This window comes from Schistocerca gregaria, chromosome X (assembly GCF_023897955.1).
Source record: "Schistocerca gregaria isolate iqSchGreg1 chromosome X, iqSchGreg1.2, whole genome shotgun sequence".
Taxonomy (NCBI): domain Eukaryota; kingdom Metazoa; phylum Arthropoda; class Insecta; order Orthoptera; family Acrididae; genus Schistocerca; species Schistocerca gregaria.
This window is the reverse complement of record NC_064931.1, coordinates 36,902,105-36,918,774: the sequence shown is the minus strand read 5'-3', so window position 1 is coordinate 36,918,774 and position 16,670 is coordinate 36,902,105. Positions and strand designations below refer to the sequence as shown.

Below are 16,670 nucleotides of genomic sequence, written 5' to 3'. Positions count from 1 at the left end.
TGTACTTTGTAAGGCGCCTCCCCCAATTGGCTCGCTCTTCGGGAAAATTTTGAAGAATGGCAGGTCAAACCCAACAGGGGACCATCACAAAAGCTGAAACGTGTGGGACTCCTTTTAGTCACCTCTTATGACAAGCAGGAAAACCTCGAGCCTACATATGGAGTTCCCCAAAGCTCAATCTGAGGTCCACTACTGTTCTTCATATATGTAAATGATCTTCCAACAAATATACAACAAGCAGAATTAGTTCTTTTTGCGAGATGACACTAATATCATAATGAATCCAAGCATGCATACAGAAACAGAAGAAATAGAAACAATGTCCTTAAAAGTATCATCGACTGGTTTTATGTGAACAGTATCATCATCAATTTTAAGAAGACACAACATATTCAATTCTGCACATCTAGGGGTACTATACTAATGACATGTGTAACATATGACAAGAAAATAATAAATAGGGTGAAAACTTTAAAATTCTTAGGTGTTCATACTGATGAGAGTTTAAACACGAAAAAAGCAAATTTTGGAACTTCTAAAACAACTTCGTTCAGCCACATTTGCACTTATAATCATTGTGAATCTTGTCAGTTAACATATTTCGCATATTTATGTTCAGTAACGGTGTATGGCAGTGGTTCCCAACAGGTGATCCATGGACCCCAGGGGTCTGCGAGCTATGTCAGAGGGGTCCGCAAGATGCTATTAGAATAAGAAATATATTAAATATATTTCGTATGATAACAGATTTTTTGTTTTGGCTGCTCAATATTTTTTAAAAAATGACTGTATGTTTTTTCTAAGTACCAAAAATAGAAAACGTATAACAAGACTCTTAATTTGGCTTTTTTTAGGTACTTGATACTGCGATATGACAAGGTACCAATCATGCTCAATGAGGGGGTCCTCGAGAAAATTTTGTTGAGAACCCCCGGAGTATGGGATCATGGTCTGGAGTAACTCATCTTTAAGAAATGTAGTCTTCATTGCTCAAAAAAGTACAATCAGAATAACATGTGGTGCTGACCCACTACCATCTTGTAGACATCTGTTTAAGGAGTTGGACATTCTGATTGCTGCTTCACAGAATGTTTATTCCCACACAAAGTGCTTTTTTCTTTCTTTTTTGTTGTTGTAAATAACCCATTACAGTACAAAAGAAACTATGAGCTACAAAATTACAATACCAGAAGAAAAACTGACAATCATTACTCTACATTAAGGTTGGCTTTAGCACAAAGAAATGCACAATGCTGCAACAAAAAACATTGATCACTTACCCAGTCAGATAAGGTGTCTGATACAAACAGTAAAGTAAAATTTGAAAACAAACTGAAAAAGTTTCTCCTTGACAACTACTCCCATTAAGTAGAAGTAGGTCTGTTATTGTAATGTGTAAAAGGTGGTGGGTAGGAATTACTAACTCACATCTGTATATTTAAAAAATTAAAAAAATAGCAACGAAATTATAAATGTTCTGCATGTAGCCGCATTTACAAATTAATTTGCGATGTGAATGTAAAATGACTCATTCCACATCATTACAATTTATTGTGCAAATGGATCCATGGAACGTGAAACTGACTAACAAACAAAAACATTGGAGTGTCAATTGATGATGCATTACTGGGGCAACATAAAAATTCTCTCTTTAATATCACATAACATATACCTTAAATAAAGACATTAAGATGCCTACCTGTGCCGTAAAAGGAAAGATAAGGCTTGAGAGAGGCAACAAATATATTTCAGGAAACATCTGGCAGGTTGATCACTAAATGAAATAGATGACCCGCAACACTACAACATACAAAAATTCCCAATGGAAGTGCATTTGTTGGAGTCCAGATACCTAAAAACTTCTATTTCACACTCACCTTACCATAAGCCAAAATAGAGAACAGATCAACACAAACTAACAGCGTAACAGAATTTTAACATAATTTAACCCTTTAACTGCTCCTGACGTGTTAACGTGCACACCTTTGTACCTGTCCGTGTGTGCTCTGAACGTGTTTAGTGCGCCACCAGTCCTCCTATCTGGTACTCCAAACATGTCTATGCGTCTTCCTATACTGACGTGACATTCCACCCCCAACAGCTATATGACAACAAGTTCATGTCCCTAATTCCATTATTCCCTATCATCACGAAAAATGTTATGTACTGCCCAGCTCGTGTAGCTGATTGTTCAGCATCTGTCATCAGGATGTACATTAGATGAAGTGTTTAGAAGGTACAATGTGAATCAAAAGTACCTAATATGCTTCAATGTCTCCACAGTTGCATTCAGCTCTGCACATCAGAAAGTACATGGCAAAAGTAGATCTAAAGCCATGCTTCAGCAAAATCACTGAACTGTAAAACTGTTTTGACCTAACAATAGCCATATGTTAACACTGAAAAAAAAAAGTTCTAAAATAACATATAAAAATGATCAAAAACACAAATTGCAGGTCCTTTTTTTTATTTGTCAAATTGAAGTTACACTGGGCCTCTGAAAACTATAAGGCGGATTTTTACTGAATTTATACATTAGCAATTACTTTAGTAACATCTATTTCTAAAGAATGTAGAATCCATAGCACCTCATGATTAACAGGCAGTTATTAAAATAATGTTCAATTGGAGAAAATTAACAGTATTATACACAGTCACCTGGCATATGGAATACATTTTACATGCCTGGCCACACGATGAGTTTTTAAATGTTCAGACACCTGGCCTTATTCCATCATGACCAACTCCATGCAGTTCTTTCAAACACAGAACATCAGTCTGTTGGATGAATATAATTCTCGTCCTTACTCCAGCTACAATTACGTAACAGCTCTGTAAAACTGAAAGATACAGTCTGTCGATGCTTCTAGGACAATCAGGCGCTATACACCGCTATTTTTCTAATTGAAAATGAGGATGCAAAAGACAATGAATTTTTAAAATTAAGAACAGTGTAATGAATTTAAAGATCTGGAAAATTAAAAACAAGACAAGTGGTTCAATAGGAACATGCGTATTTTCCAGTACAGAAATCTGTATCCATATCTTGTTGATATGTATTCCAAATTTTTATTTCAGAGTATCATTCATGTCCAAAAGCAATGCAAAATGTTCATTTAGGGGCATATATCTTATCTCATTTCTATGTGAGGAATTCTTTCTAGCCATTAATGCCTCTTATGTGTCTATCAGCTATGGAAAGGCAGCCTCCAACAGCACACCAGCCAACTGTCTAGTGAAGCAAGCTACAAAAGAAAGACAAACGACTGACCAAAGAGTAGAGAAAAGACAGCCTCCAACAGGACACCAGCCAGTTGCCTCCAGAATCAGCCATCACAGAATATTCCACTCGATTTCACCACTCCTGCCCCACCTGGTGGAGCATCCTTGAGCTTAACTCCATCTATTGTGTTCGTCGTCATGCTTTAAGTCTGGAATATTGCCTGGACTCCTATGAAATAGCCTAGCCTGATGGACTCCAAACTTTCTCCAGTACTGTGTTACTATTGGCGCAATAGACCCGTGTAGGTGTAGAACCTCCTGAAGACTATTTCTTCACTGGAATTACAATTTTTGAATTACTTTCTGGTGAGGGCTCCATGATGGTTTGTGTGAATTAATAAATCAACTGTACCCAGCCAGGTGGCGTTTATTTGCTGTAGAACCCAGCAGGCGCAAAATTTAAGTTTTCATTTAAAAGTAATGTCATATTAAACATTGTACAGAGCTAATATTTGAAGGCTCTGAACTATGAATCTCCTAGATTTGGCTATAGAAACTTCCTCTCCATGCTTAGCACTGTATTAGGATTAATTTGTAAGACAGGCATCAAAATTAATTTAGCAAAAATTTCAATATTAGCTTTTTACATTTTTTTGTAGGAAAACATTGTTAAGAGAACCATTTTACTCTTACAGCATGATACAAACAGCACATTTTCCAACTGAAGAATAGCAAAACAGCAGCACAGTCACAGACAATATCTTCATGATTATTTAGCTCTTAGTCACAGAGTGAAATAAATTAATAACAGCCTGCCACATTATGACACACAAACGTTGAAACTTAAATCAATCAAAAAATTATTCCACTTTAGCATAATAAACAGATGGTTTAGAAATAAGGGTCCACTTGAAATGCAGACATTTAAACACTTGAGAAGAAGTCCACAGTACAAACAATTTGACTGCAGAACTAACATGCAACCAAACTAAATAATTTATCGTACTAGAGTATTATGTTGAAGGGCAGTCACAGATCAGTTACAGATTTGCTTTACAGACAATACCATCTTAAAGCACCAAAGAATTTCAGTGGACAAACCAAAACTGACCATTACATCAGGAGAACAGGGAGCTCACAGAACAAAATTAGTACGGCATGTTCACTTGTGAAACAAATGTCAGGATACAACATGGGTGTCTATTTTTACATCTTTCATAAGTGGAAATAAAATTTTCATTGTCCACTTGGATTGCACAACCTAATTACCACTTTCTGTCAACAGTTGGCAAATTTTACAGTTTTAAGCAAATGTAGAATTGTAGAAAAAAATACACCACATAAATTATTAAATAACTAAAAGGCAAAGATTCACATGGAGTATAAAATATCAAGTAGGCTTATGACAATCAGGTTACAGTACATTAGTGCTGTATTTAAATTTGTGCAATGTCTTTCAGGTATAGTCATTTTCCAGAAATACTGAATTATACAAAAATGATAAAATAGATAACTGACACAACTACAGACCTATTTCATCACTGCTACTAGTGTTTTCAAATGTTTTTGAGAAGGTAGTGTATATCATAATAGCAATATACCTCAGTACACATAAACCGTCTGACCTGAACTAGATCCAAAATGTGATACTTCCTAGACAGCTCTTCATTTATCTTCAATCCTAAAAATTTGAAATGTTTTGTTTATTGGTTACTTATCCACAATGAAAAACATTTTCTTTTCAAGAGATTTCTGTGACAACTGTGTGCACTGTTTTATTGTAATGGAGTGGCAATTTGCTCTCTAAAAGCCATGTGCTGAGACATTGATATCTTATTCAGGGGCAGCTCTGTTTTCGTATAGAATATTCTTAGCCTCAAAAAATTGGCAATCAGAGCAATTTACAGTGTCAATTCATAAACTCTTTGTGACTAAGCGTCTTGGAATTATACATTCTGCCACACCTGTAAATATACTCCCTTTTGGGATTTATGGTTAATAAAACCAAATGGAATTATCTGCACCATTCACTCGGAGCCACTCGATAATGACATTTGTGGTTTTATGAGTTCTAGACAATGTAGTCATCAGTCTATATTTTAAGAGAACTCTGTTAACAGCAATCTTTTGAGGTGGCAAAACTATTTTCTATGACACATTACTTTGATCCACTATTTGACTAAAGTAATAAAAATCAGAGGAAGACAGTCCAGATATATAAAACGAAACACTTGATTTATAGAGACTAAAAGAGAAGTAACCTATTCCAGCAAACTGGAATAGTGTCAGAGGGTACTCTGTAGGGAAGTACCCAGCTGAAGGACACCCAGTGCTGTTATTGTAGGAAGAGGTTATCTCTCACATCCATCGAGCACAACACTTACTACTGAGAAGATGTACAAAAAACACTTTTGTCAGATATGTTAAAATGAGCAAACAAGACAGGTAAGGTTGCTGGTGCTAGAAGGATTGAATGTATAATCCTCTGACTGCTGTGGGTGACGCAGTTATTCCTGCTCCGCCACTACCCAGGTGCTACTGATGAGTTTTCAGCACAGCCCTTGCATTTTCCAACAGTGCTATTGATGTGTCTAAGCATCCTATTCCATCAGCCCTTTGGTGCTGTGGATGGCTTTATGTACACTGATTCACAGGTACCTGGGTGCCCCAGACATATGTAAATACACAGAGTTGTATTTCCGCATTGGTCTTCCAGTAGCTGTTCAGAGTTCCAGTTTGATGGAAAATTTGACTTTGCTTTGCGTGTTTCCATCAGATTTAACTTCGTGCTTTTTTTGTCCTATGAGAGATGTGTCACGTCCCTGGTTGCACGAATAAAGAGATCACGGAGACACTCAATAGGAGCCACAGTGACTAGAGTTCTCTAATTTCAGTAGCAACAATGAATCTTCAATGGAATCATGAATTAGAAGTAATCCTCAGCCCTGTACGTCAGCTGGTACAGCACACCAGCTTGATGTTTCTACAAGAGGTGCAGTCGGTAGCTATACAGAAATTTGAAGAATCAGAAAGTGATAACAAAATGCTCTGGAAAAAGAACACACCTTATGACACTTTTGATTGGAAACAAACTAATTTCCAGCCATTTCAGCATGCATTTCTTGCCTTAGCTTCAGGACACAAATGTCAACTGGTAAATGACTCAAGCATTTTGCCATTTTTTATTACATTTCTGTCAGGAGATCTGTTGCAGTTATAGCAGATGAAATGAATCAACTTCAAGTGTACATGACAGCAAATACTGCAGAAGCTGCGCATTCTTGCATGTTAAAGTAGAAGGATATTGGATTTCAGGCACTTTGTTTTGTTGCTATTTTTCCTCAAATGCTTGAAGTTAAATAGTTGAAAATAAGTGATTATTGGTCCACAAATATACTTTTAATATCCCAGTTTATAGAAAAAAAGGTCCTAAGACCGTTTTGAGAATGCTACACTTTAGTGACAACTCTGCAAATTCTGGAAGTGATAATTTGTTTGAAATTAGGAATACCACCGATAATATTAATATGACATTTTTCAGTACATTTAGTGCACATCAGAAGTCTTGTACTGGTGATATCTCTTGTTGTTCAAAAGTCAATTATCTTTTAAACAATTAATTCCATCCAAGCAAAGTTATTTGGAATAAAGACATTTGTGCTGTGTGACTGTCAGACTGGGTAGATTTTGGATTTCATTGCACATACAGGCACAACAGCAGTAATTGGATTCCAAAATTTTAGAACAAGTGGTAAAGCAGTGGCAACACTTACTAGACCATATTTGTAACAGGGACATACTCTGTACGTCCACAACTGGTAGTCAAGCCAAGACCTGTTTCTCTGTCTTCACAGCTATGGAACAACTGCATATGGCACTGTTTGTAAGAACAGGCACAGCAAGCCAAAACTGCAGATGACACTGAACATGGAGAAACTGAGTTCAAATCAACTGACAAGATGCTTTTATCAAGTGATGGGATAAGAGAGAAGTGAGAATGCTGACCACATGTAACACAACACAAATTGACGAAACGGAGAAGGCTGAAAGAAATGCTGGCAAAAAAAAAAAAAAAAAAAAAAAAAAAAAAAAAAAAAAAAAATTCAATAAAACCCAACATATTGTAGATTACAATTTGAGTATGGAAGCAGTTGACTTTTGTGACATACTACTGAGCTCAGTAAGACCAGTGTGGAATGGTACAAGGAGTATTTTTTTACATTCTGGATATGTGCATTTTAAATGCTCATGCTTTTCACAGGTTGTTTACTCCAAGAGTTTATCTCATTAGCTAAACTGCAGAAAAATACACAACAGAATAGAGAAAAGCAGAGGAAAGTGCTCTGATGATGAGAATCCTCTACGGCTTACTGGGAGGCATTTTCCAGGTGTAACAGAGTGAACATTAGAAGAAAAGTACGCTAATGTTCGGATGTGTGGTTTACACACAACAGAATGAGTACCAAGAAACCAAATACCAATGCTAAACTTGCAACATACCAATATGTGGTGAAACCTGTTTCAAGATTTATCACACAAACAAGCATTATTAAACCAGGAACTAAACCTAATACTTGAAATTAATTAACACTTCTTAATGAATTACTTAAAAAAGAAATATGTAAAAAAGACAATATAAAAATTCATTTTTAACTTTGCTAAGCTTGGGTAAAAAGGAAAGCCAAAAAATACAGATACAATAGCTGTAAAAAGTGTTGAAACAGTTTCTGACTTCATCTCTTCAGGTGATGTAGTGGCTGGCAAATGAACAGGCTTGGTGTTTCAGAAGCTACAATGTCTATTCTGCACATTACGTAATTACACAGCGTACGCTGCATTAGTAAAACAAAACTTACACATCTTTGCATACTTATAATATGCTGAAATGATTGTTATATAACATAGACAATTGTATTTTGATGCCCTGACTGGCAAGACTGCTTGGGATGTATGGCAATATGGCCAACTCTAAGTTCTGATTTTTTTCCTGCCTGTGACAAGAGATGTTTGCTAGTAGGAACTTTTATTAATCATGAATCACATGCATTATTCTCTTCACCATAAGAATATTACGAATGTGAACATTATGACGTGTATTTTTTCCATGTTTGCTGCTATCTCATTTAAATCCTATCTGCCAAATAAACTACGAAACTATAGTGAGACAACAGCAAACATGGAAGAATATATATATCATAAGAATATACATATCATTTCATGTTTATATTCGTATTATTCTTTTGCTGAATAGTGATACAGTCAGAAATGAAGCACGGCAACTGACTAGATTTTTAAATCGAAGATGACTAATTTCTGTGCAGAATGTTATGTACTACAGAGGCGTCTGCAAAGATTTTCAAAGGGAAATTTTTTTTCGCTAAACTCTCATTCAGAACATCATCTATAATACAGAGTCTATTATTTGGTTCTTGTTGATCATTAGCAAAGAAAGCAGCAGTGTAAGTAACAAAAAATAGCAGTTTCATGCCATTGTTTCACTAATGAGACAATTCTTCTCTTTTTTTATTGTAAGCAGCAGTAGCAAGCATACAAGCAAGCCACGCCGCGAGCGGTGCCAGGTCGTAAACACTCATTATCAGAATGCGACAAAAAATGCATGACACAGTACAATAATGCATTTTCAGCTTAGAGTGACATAAACACCTATAACAAAGAGAAAGGCACGTATCAGGTCAAAGCAATCGATTCAAACCAGACGAAGCACGTGAAAAAGGAAGTGTACACGTATAAATATGAACGGAGCACTTGACGCACAGCAATGGCTACCTGGTAAAGCTTAACTGCTAAGTTTACGACTTGAAGCAAACTATTGTAGCCTTAACTTCATACATTCAATCTAAATGGTCTCTCATGTTACAATGGACCAACTTTGTTTTGATTTGGAGGTGCGGTCTAAAACTTTTCTCTCCCCTTGAATTTCCAGTCTCAAATTTTAAATGCGGCTTAGAGCCGAGAATTTTTTTCCCCCCCCTTGATTTTGAGTCTCATTTTTCAGGTGCGGCTTAGATTCGAGAAAATACGGTAACCTGCCATTGTAGCAGCATTAATTGAACTAACGACTGTGCCAGACACTTGTCTTATATAGGCATTGCCACTGCAGAGCTGTATTCTGCTTGTTTACACATCTCTGTATTTGAATACACATGTCTATACCAGCTTCTGTGGTGCTTCAATGTAGATACATATTTGTAAGGTTATTGGAATCCTCAAATCTGGATTGCGGAAAGGATGTGGTAGAGCCAGGTACTTTCCTATGCTTCCTACAAACTGAAAAGTATGGGAATGAAATGTAGGCTGTGCATTATGGCTTCTGGAAACAAATGAAGTGTATAAAATGATCAGTGGTGACATGGGATTCTTAAAAGGTAGGCTGATATCAAGATAGATATTCCTTGGATTTGAGCCACCAGAGCTGTTATTGGTTCACCATGCTTTTGAGCACTTTGCACACACTAGAGCGATGGTGCCATGCATGGTACGAGGTTTGTCAGTAGAGACCAATGCCTGTGACTGAGTATGGGTCACCGTTTTAATCAGGACAGAGGAATTTTGCATTTTGCTAGTAGAGGTTACTTGTCAAAATTTTTCTTCAACGTTTTCAATAAATAAACAATATTAAGCTAAGTAAGGACTCAGCATCAATTCGGGTACAAACTAGAAACTGTAAGGGGAGATTAAAAGAAAAGTTATGCTTATTATGTCAAAATTAAAATACAGTACAATCAAGTTACAGCCATGTCTCATGTCGTACCATAGCCATTTACAGTAGAACAGAGGACAAATAACACTGGTTCAACTACTTCAAAAGTTATCAGTAAATATTTGTCAACAAATTATCAAAAACTAAGATGAACAGACATCATTTAATTCACATTTTAATGTCTTTTTCTGTATAATGAAACATAGAATTCTATGATTTTCATTAGATGGCACTGAAATCAATAAAGAAATTAGTATTCTTTAGCAGATAGCCACTGCTAATAATTATGGTGCAAAAATTGTAGTAAACATATATAATAAAAATAAAATCAAGAGCAGACCCACCAGTAAATTATAACAAAATAAAATCAACGAAAATACAAGACAAAATAGCTGCAATTGCATACAATGAACCTGTGAGAGAAAAACTGAACATACTCTTCAGAAAAATAATGTACGAGTAGCTTTTAACGACCACTAATTTGAAATTAAAACTATGACATAATATCACACTTAGGACATATAAGTTCTCAGTACGTGACTGCAAAATATTACATGTCAAGATTTCAAGAGAGAATACATTCATTTCAATGAACATATATAAAAGAGCAACATACCAGCATTGGGGTTTCATATTAGCAAAGAAAAATGTAGTATTACAAACAAGAATGAAAACTTAAAAACCTTGCACATAATTGGCAAGCAAAGGCACTTGGACACCATTGAGGAATTATGAATTTACGTTACTAAACAAAAAGACCTGAATAAATTGTTAAATGACCACAATGATCATCCAAGAGATGAGTATTTTTAAAATTTTTGATGACATTTTATACACACATCATTCCACCTGCCATGTCATACGTGGACACCACAAGTACATGTCGGGTTGAATTAGCCTTCTACCTGCCTAACCATTCTTAGCGAGAGTGCTGTTAACAAAGTGACGAACATGCACCTGGCGAGTGGGATGCTGGTCAGATAAAAAATTATCTGCATTTTAGACAGCCCTGAACATGTTCAGTGTTTCCTTTTAACAATAGTTTTTTTTGTATATGACACAATTATTCAATATGAGATTTTAAAGGTTGTTTAAAAAATTTTAAAGGTATGAACTTATTACCATACTGTTATACCATTTTACATAACTACACGCTTGTTACAGACGCATCCATGTCATAAAATACGGTAAATGCCAACTTTGTAATGCAGTTTTATACATTTTATTGACCAAAGTACTTACATATGTTCTTAAATTTTGTACTGAAAAACTTTTCATTGACTGGAAGTATGAATTAAAAAATGCCCTCAGTCACAACTTTACATGTTTTATTAAGCAAAGGATTAGCTGTTATATACAGGACCCTCCACACATATATTCATTGACTATAGGGTTTCATCATTCGTGGGACTGAATCAAGGCATGTATTTTCATGACATTGTCTTATATTGCTGTATTAAAATTTTGATATAATCTGCAAAAATTATATTTCAATTTTTAAACGTATTTGTCTTATAGATCTGACGATGGCCGATGCCAGATTAAGTTGGTTATTTCGTTAAAAATTCATATGACCTGCAAACAATAAATTATTTTCAAAACAATCACTGTAGTCTCCAACTAAACTAAAATGTTGTTCTTTCCAAAGATTTTTTTGTCCTGTTACAGTTCAGCCTTCCCTTTGGGAGTTTTATTTACAAGTTGATGTGACAGACAGGTAGAATAACACTAAGCATTTTTCAAAAGCCCTGAATTCCTAGACAAGTCTATCACAAACAAAATGTGTATGGTGGCACAGAGGTTGCTCACTAACTAGCATTTCTCCTCAACATATATTACCTAGCATTTACCGAGCGAGGTGGCGTAGTGGTTAGACACTGGACATCATTCGGGAGGACGACGGTTCAATCCCGCGACCGGCCATCCTGATTTAGGTTTTCCGTGATTTTCCTAAATCACTACAGGCAAATGCCGGGATGGTTCCACTGAAAGGGCACGGCCGACTTCCTTCCCCATTCTTCCCTAATCCGATGAGACCGAGGACCACGCTGTCTGGTCTCCTTCCCCAAAACCAACCAACCTAGCATTTGTACTCAACATATATTAGTCGTTTCAGCTTATTGCTGAACCCAATGTTTAAGTATATCTCTCAACTTCCAAATTACAATGTTACTTCTCATAGTGTTTGGTAAAGTAAGTGTGGAGATTAGCACAATAAATCTGGTTACTGTCCAGGTGTCAGCTCAGGAACAATCAGTTTATCAATATTAATACTTATTCTTATTATTCAATTTATTTCAATGAGTTACATTTACCAGAACACAATCAAGCGAACCAACAAATTCACAAATGACCATGACTTAAAACACTGCCTATGCTGTACAAGGGCTTCTCTCTTTCTCTGCTTTGATTATTTCCAACAATCCTTGGTTAAAAATGTTTTTAGCCCTTCTCTTACATTATTTACTTCAATTCCTACCCCTAGGTTTCCGTACCTTTCACTGCTGACATGCTCATGTAACTCCTGATGATGGCCACTTCAAGAAGAAGAAGAAGAAGAAGAAGAAGAAGAAGAAGAAGAAGAAGAAAAGTAAGAAAGGTATGTATCTTAAGAATTCTGATCTCACTGTCAGTTACAATTTTCCTCCTCCTCCTCTTTATACTCACAAAAGCCATCTTCAATGCACAGATGTGTTAACACACCACAAAATGCTATTCAAAACTGAATTTCAATAGCACAGAAGCTTTGGTCTTTTATCGCCAGCTGAGATCTAAGCAAGGGCAAGGAATAATGGTGTAATAATTGCATTTTATTGGGGAAAATTTACAAACACAACTCAGTAGAGAAACTGTAGATTAAGATAGTTCCCTAAAGATATTCAAAACAAATTTGCTTATAATGGTTCAGAGAGGCAGTAGGAAGGTAACAGAGTAGATTCAGCTTCATAATGACAAGTTGGTGAAGACAGAAAAGAGTAGCAATTATCGGTGAACGCTTAAATATATTTTATACTTACTGCACCCTGGCTCGGGATTTCTTCGATTTTTCTTCCAATGAAACAGGCTTAGTGTCTGATGTTCCAGGCAGTCTAATTTCTTCACATGTGGAACTTGCGAGCTCCGATAGCAAACTTTCAAAATTCTGTTGGTGATGGATCCACTCATTGTCACTACTATTTTTACACCCTAAACCTGTAAAAAAAAAAAAAAAAAAAAGTGACAACAAACAAAATCAGTTATATAATGGATCATGGAAAGTGTCGAATTTAAGCAAAATGTTTGTAACGGTGCTGTGCCCAAATCACTGACTTAAGAGAGCCAAATATCTGCAACATGTTGTCCCAGCTCGAGTGCCATATGCCCACAGGCAGAGGTAAATAGGAGTGGACAAAACTGCTGAGATACAGGTGGTTACAGAGCTGGGCAGTAGCCTACGAGACACTATGCCTCAGTTGAGAGTCCAAAGCACGAATGGCCAAATAGCTTGTACATGCCTGGAGCAAGGCACGAATGTGGTGCAATAGGACCAACTTGCAAGTAGCCTACTCACTTATGCCTGCCTGCACGTAAGCTGACAGGCACTAATAGGTGCTGTCATCCGTGAGACAGAGTTGGAATTGTTAAATCTACAATTTAAAACAAGGAATGAAAACAGGCAAAGTAACATGGTTTCTCTTGCAGCTTTAATTGCTATTGAATTTCACATAAAGTGGCAACTCATAAATGCATACACTTCTAAGAAAACAGACAAATGCATAGTTGCTCCTCAAAAAGACAAGAGTGCACAGTAAACACAGTTTCTTAACAATAGTATGGAACACAACACATTTTATAATATGCTGGCCTGCTGATAAAACCTACAAATACTGACAATTGGTATTACTTTTTAACTGACTAGCTGATTATCTAATGCATGCTGAAAGAAGTGCACGCAAAATCTGGGAGTCTGCACCTGTGCACACTAACAACACAAGTGTGCTGTTTGTGTACAAAATGCTACTGCCTTTTTATCAAATAGTCCTAGGTACAGTAGAAATACAACGAAGGAACAAAGAACTTAAGCTGAATTTATCCTAATTTGATCCAGAGTGAGCAAATTGTGATTTTAAGCTGCATATTTTAGGAGTAAAGGTAATCAGAGGCACTGATTTGTTGACAGACACATAAACAATACTGAAAACTACACTAGCTTTCATATGAATTATTGTCACTGCAATGAAAAATGTCTTTGTTTTAATGATTGTCAGCCTAACTCAAATACCGTATGCGTGACACTTTCTCCCTGTTTCATACTACAACAAAACAAGCTCACCTTTAAGCTTTTTTAATGTCCTTCATCCATCCTATCTAGTAAGGATCCCATAATATGCAACAATACTCCAGAAGGGTACGGAGAAGTACTCTCAACCATCCTCACTCCATTAACATCTGTATTCCTTCTCATCATTATTGCAGCACCTCCATAGACTCGAAAACACCGGTGCCCAAGGCCTTGGCACTTTTGAACACTACCTCTCCGGATGTCCTTCCAACTCCAAACCCACCTCTTCATTCCTTATACATCTAACTACTTACACCCTCAACACATATCTACCACAAATTTGACGGGAAGATATACACATAAATCTGAAGGGTGGCCATGGGCACTCACATGGCACCCCCCTGTAGGTAGGTAGGTAGGTAGGTAGGTAGGTAGGTAGGTAGGTTGAAAGGCGGGAGAAGGGACCAAACTATGAGGTCATCGGTCCCTTATTCCTAAGAAAACAATGCCACAAGTGTGAGAATAGACATATAACACAAAACAGAAATAAAGGAAAAGCCACAAGAATGAAGGGAAGGCAATGAACACTAAAAAGAACAAAAGAGGACTAGAAAACAACAGAGAGATGCTAGAAAGATGTAAAGGATGACAGCATGGAAGAAGATTACAGTGACTGGCCAGCCACGAGAATAAAAAGGAAAAGCCAGCCACTCTGCAACACATTAATACCTCCACCCTAAAAGCACTAGGGTAGAGGACAAGAAGGGACAAAGAACATGGACTAAAAACTACATAGAAGTATAAAACCCACTCCCACGGATAAAACGTAAAACTAAAGTTGCTGTGTAGGCATTGTCACCCGACACCAAAGGCAGGATGCTGGGAAAGTTAAAAGTCTGCCGCAGAGCGGCTAAAAGTGGCCAGTCCAGCAAGAGGTGGACGACTGTCATTTGGGAGCCATAGTGACACTGAGGTGGGTCCTCGCGATGGAGAAGGTAAGCATACATTAGCCATGTATGGCCAATGCGGAACTGGCAGAGGACAACTGATTCCCTGCAAGAGGCCTGCATGGAAGACTTCCACACATTCATAGTCTCCTTAATGACATGCAGTTCGTTGTGCGTGCTGTTATGCCATTCCGTCTCCCAAAGCTCGAAAACCCTGCAGTGCACGAAGAACGCAAGTCAGATTCAGAGATGCCTATCTCCAGAAGCGGTTTCCGAGTCGCCTGTTTGACCAGCCTGTTGCCAAATTCGTTGCCAGGGATTCCGACATGTCCTGGGGTCCACACAAACACCACAGAACATCGGGACTGTTCCAGGGCATAGAAGGACTCCTGAATGGACGCTACCAGGGGGTGGCGACGGTAGCACTGGTCGATAGCTTGCAGGATGCTCAATGAGTCAGTACACAGGAGAAATGACTCGCCAGGGCATGAGCAGATGTACTCTAGAGAACTAGATATGGTCACCAGCTCTGTAGTGAAAACCCTGCAGCCAACTGGCAAGAAATGCTACTCAATATGTCCTCCATGAACATAAGCAAAGCCTATGTTACCATCGGCTATTGAGCCGTCAGTGTAAACCACTTCAGAGGCTCGGAAGACGTCAAGAATCGAGAGGAAGTGACAGTGGAGAGCAGAGGGATTAATGGAGTCCTTAGGGCCATGCAAAAGGTCCAGACGAAGCTGTGGCCGCGGCGTACACCATGGCATACGTGAATGGACCACAAGTAGAGGTGGTGAAGAGAAGAACTCCGGTTCGGAGAGAAGGGACCGCACGTGAACCGCAAACGTTGGCCTCGATCTAGGCCGCCGATGCGGGAGATGGACTGCCGCGGGCGGCAAAAGGAGACAGTAATTCGGACGGTCAGGGGAACTACAAATGTGTTCTGCATAACTGGCGAGCAGTCGTGCACATCTGATCTGCAGTGGAGGGACACCAGCCTCCACCAGTATGCTGGTCACCGGACTCGTCCTAAAAGCTCCTGTCACTAATCAAACTCCACAATGGTGCACAAGATCGAGTAAATGCAATGCTGAAGGTGCTGCCGAACCATAAACCACACTCCCATAGTCAATTCGAGATTGGACAAGGGCTCTGTAGAGCTGCAGCAGCGTAGAGCGATCTGCACCCCAATTGGTGTTGCTCAGGCAACAGAAGGCACTGAGGTGCTGCCAGCACTTCTGCTTAAGCTGACGAAGATGAGGGAGCCAAGTCAATAGAGCGACGAAAACCAGTCCTAGGAATTGATATGTCTCCACTACAGTGAGTGGATCATCATTACAGTAAAGTACGGGTTCCGGATGAATGGTACTATGCAGACACAAGTGCACGACACGACTTTGTGGCTGAAAACTATAAGCCATGGGCTACAACCCATGACTGCGCCTTGTGGATGGCTCCCTGGAGGCGCTGCTCAGAAACAACAGTACTGGAGCAGCAGTACAAAATATAGAAGTCATCT

General features: G+C 38.0%; 1 protein-coding gene across 1 annotated transcript in view; it reads right to left on the bottom strand.

Annotated features, from left to right (window-relative positions):
* Window positions 1-16,670, bottom strand: part of LOC126298659 (PIN2/TERF1-interacting telomerase inhibitor 1-like) — an 89,490-nt gene that overhangs the window by 41,807 nt on the left and 31,013 nt on the right. The window contains exon 3 of the mRNA XM_049990082.1: window positions 12,961-13,135. Within this exon, the coding sequence (XP_049846039.1) occupies window positions 12,961-13,135 (175 nt within the window). The remainder of the gene's footprint in view (window positions 1-12,960; window positions 13,136-16,670) is intronic.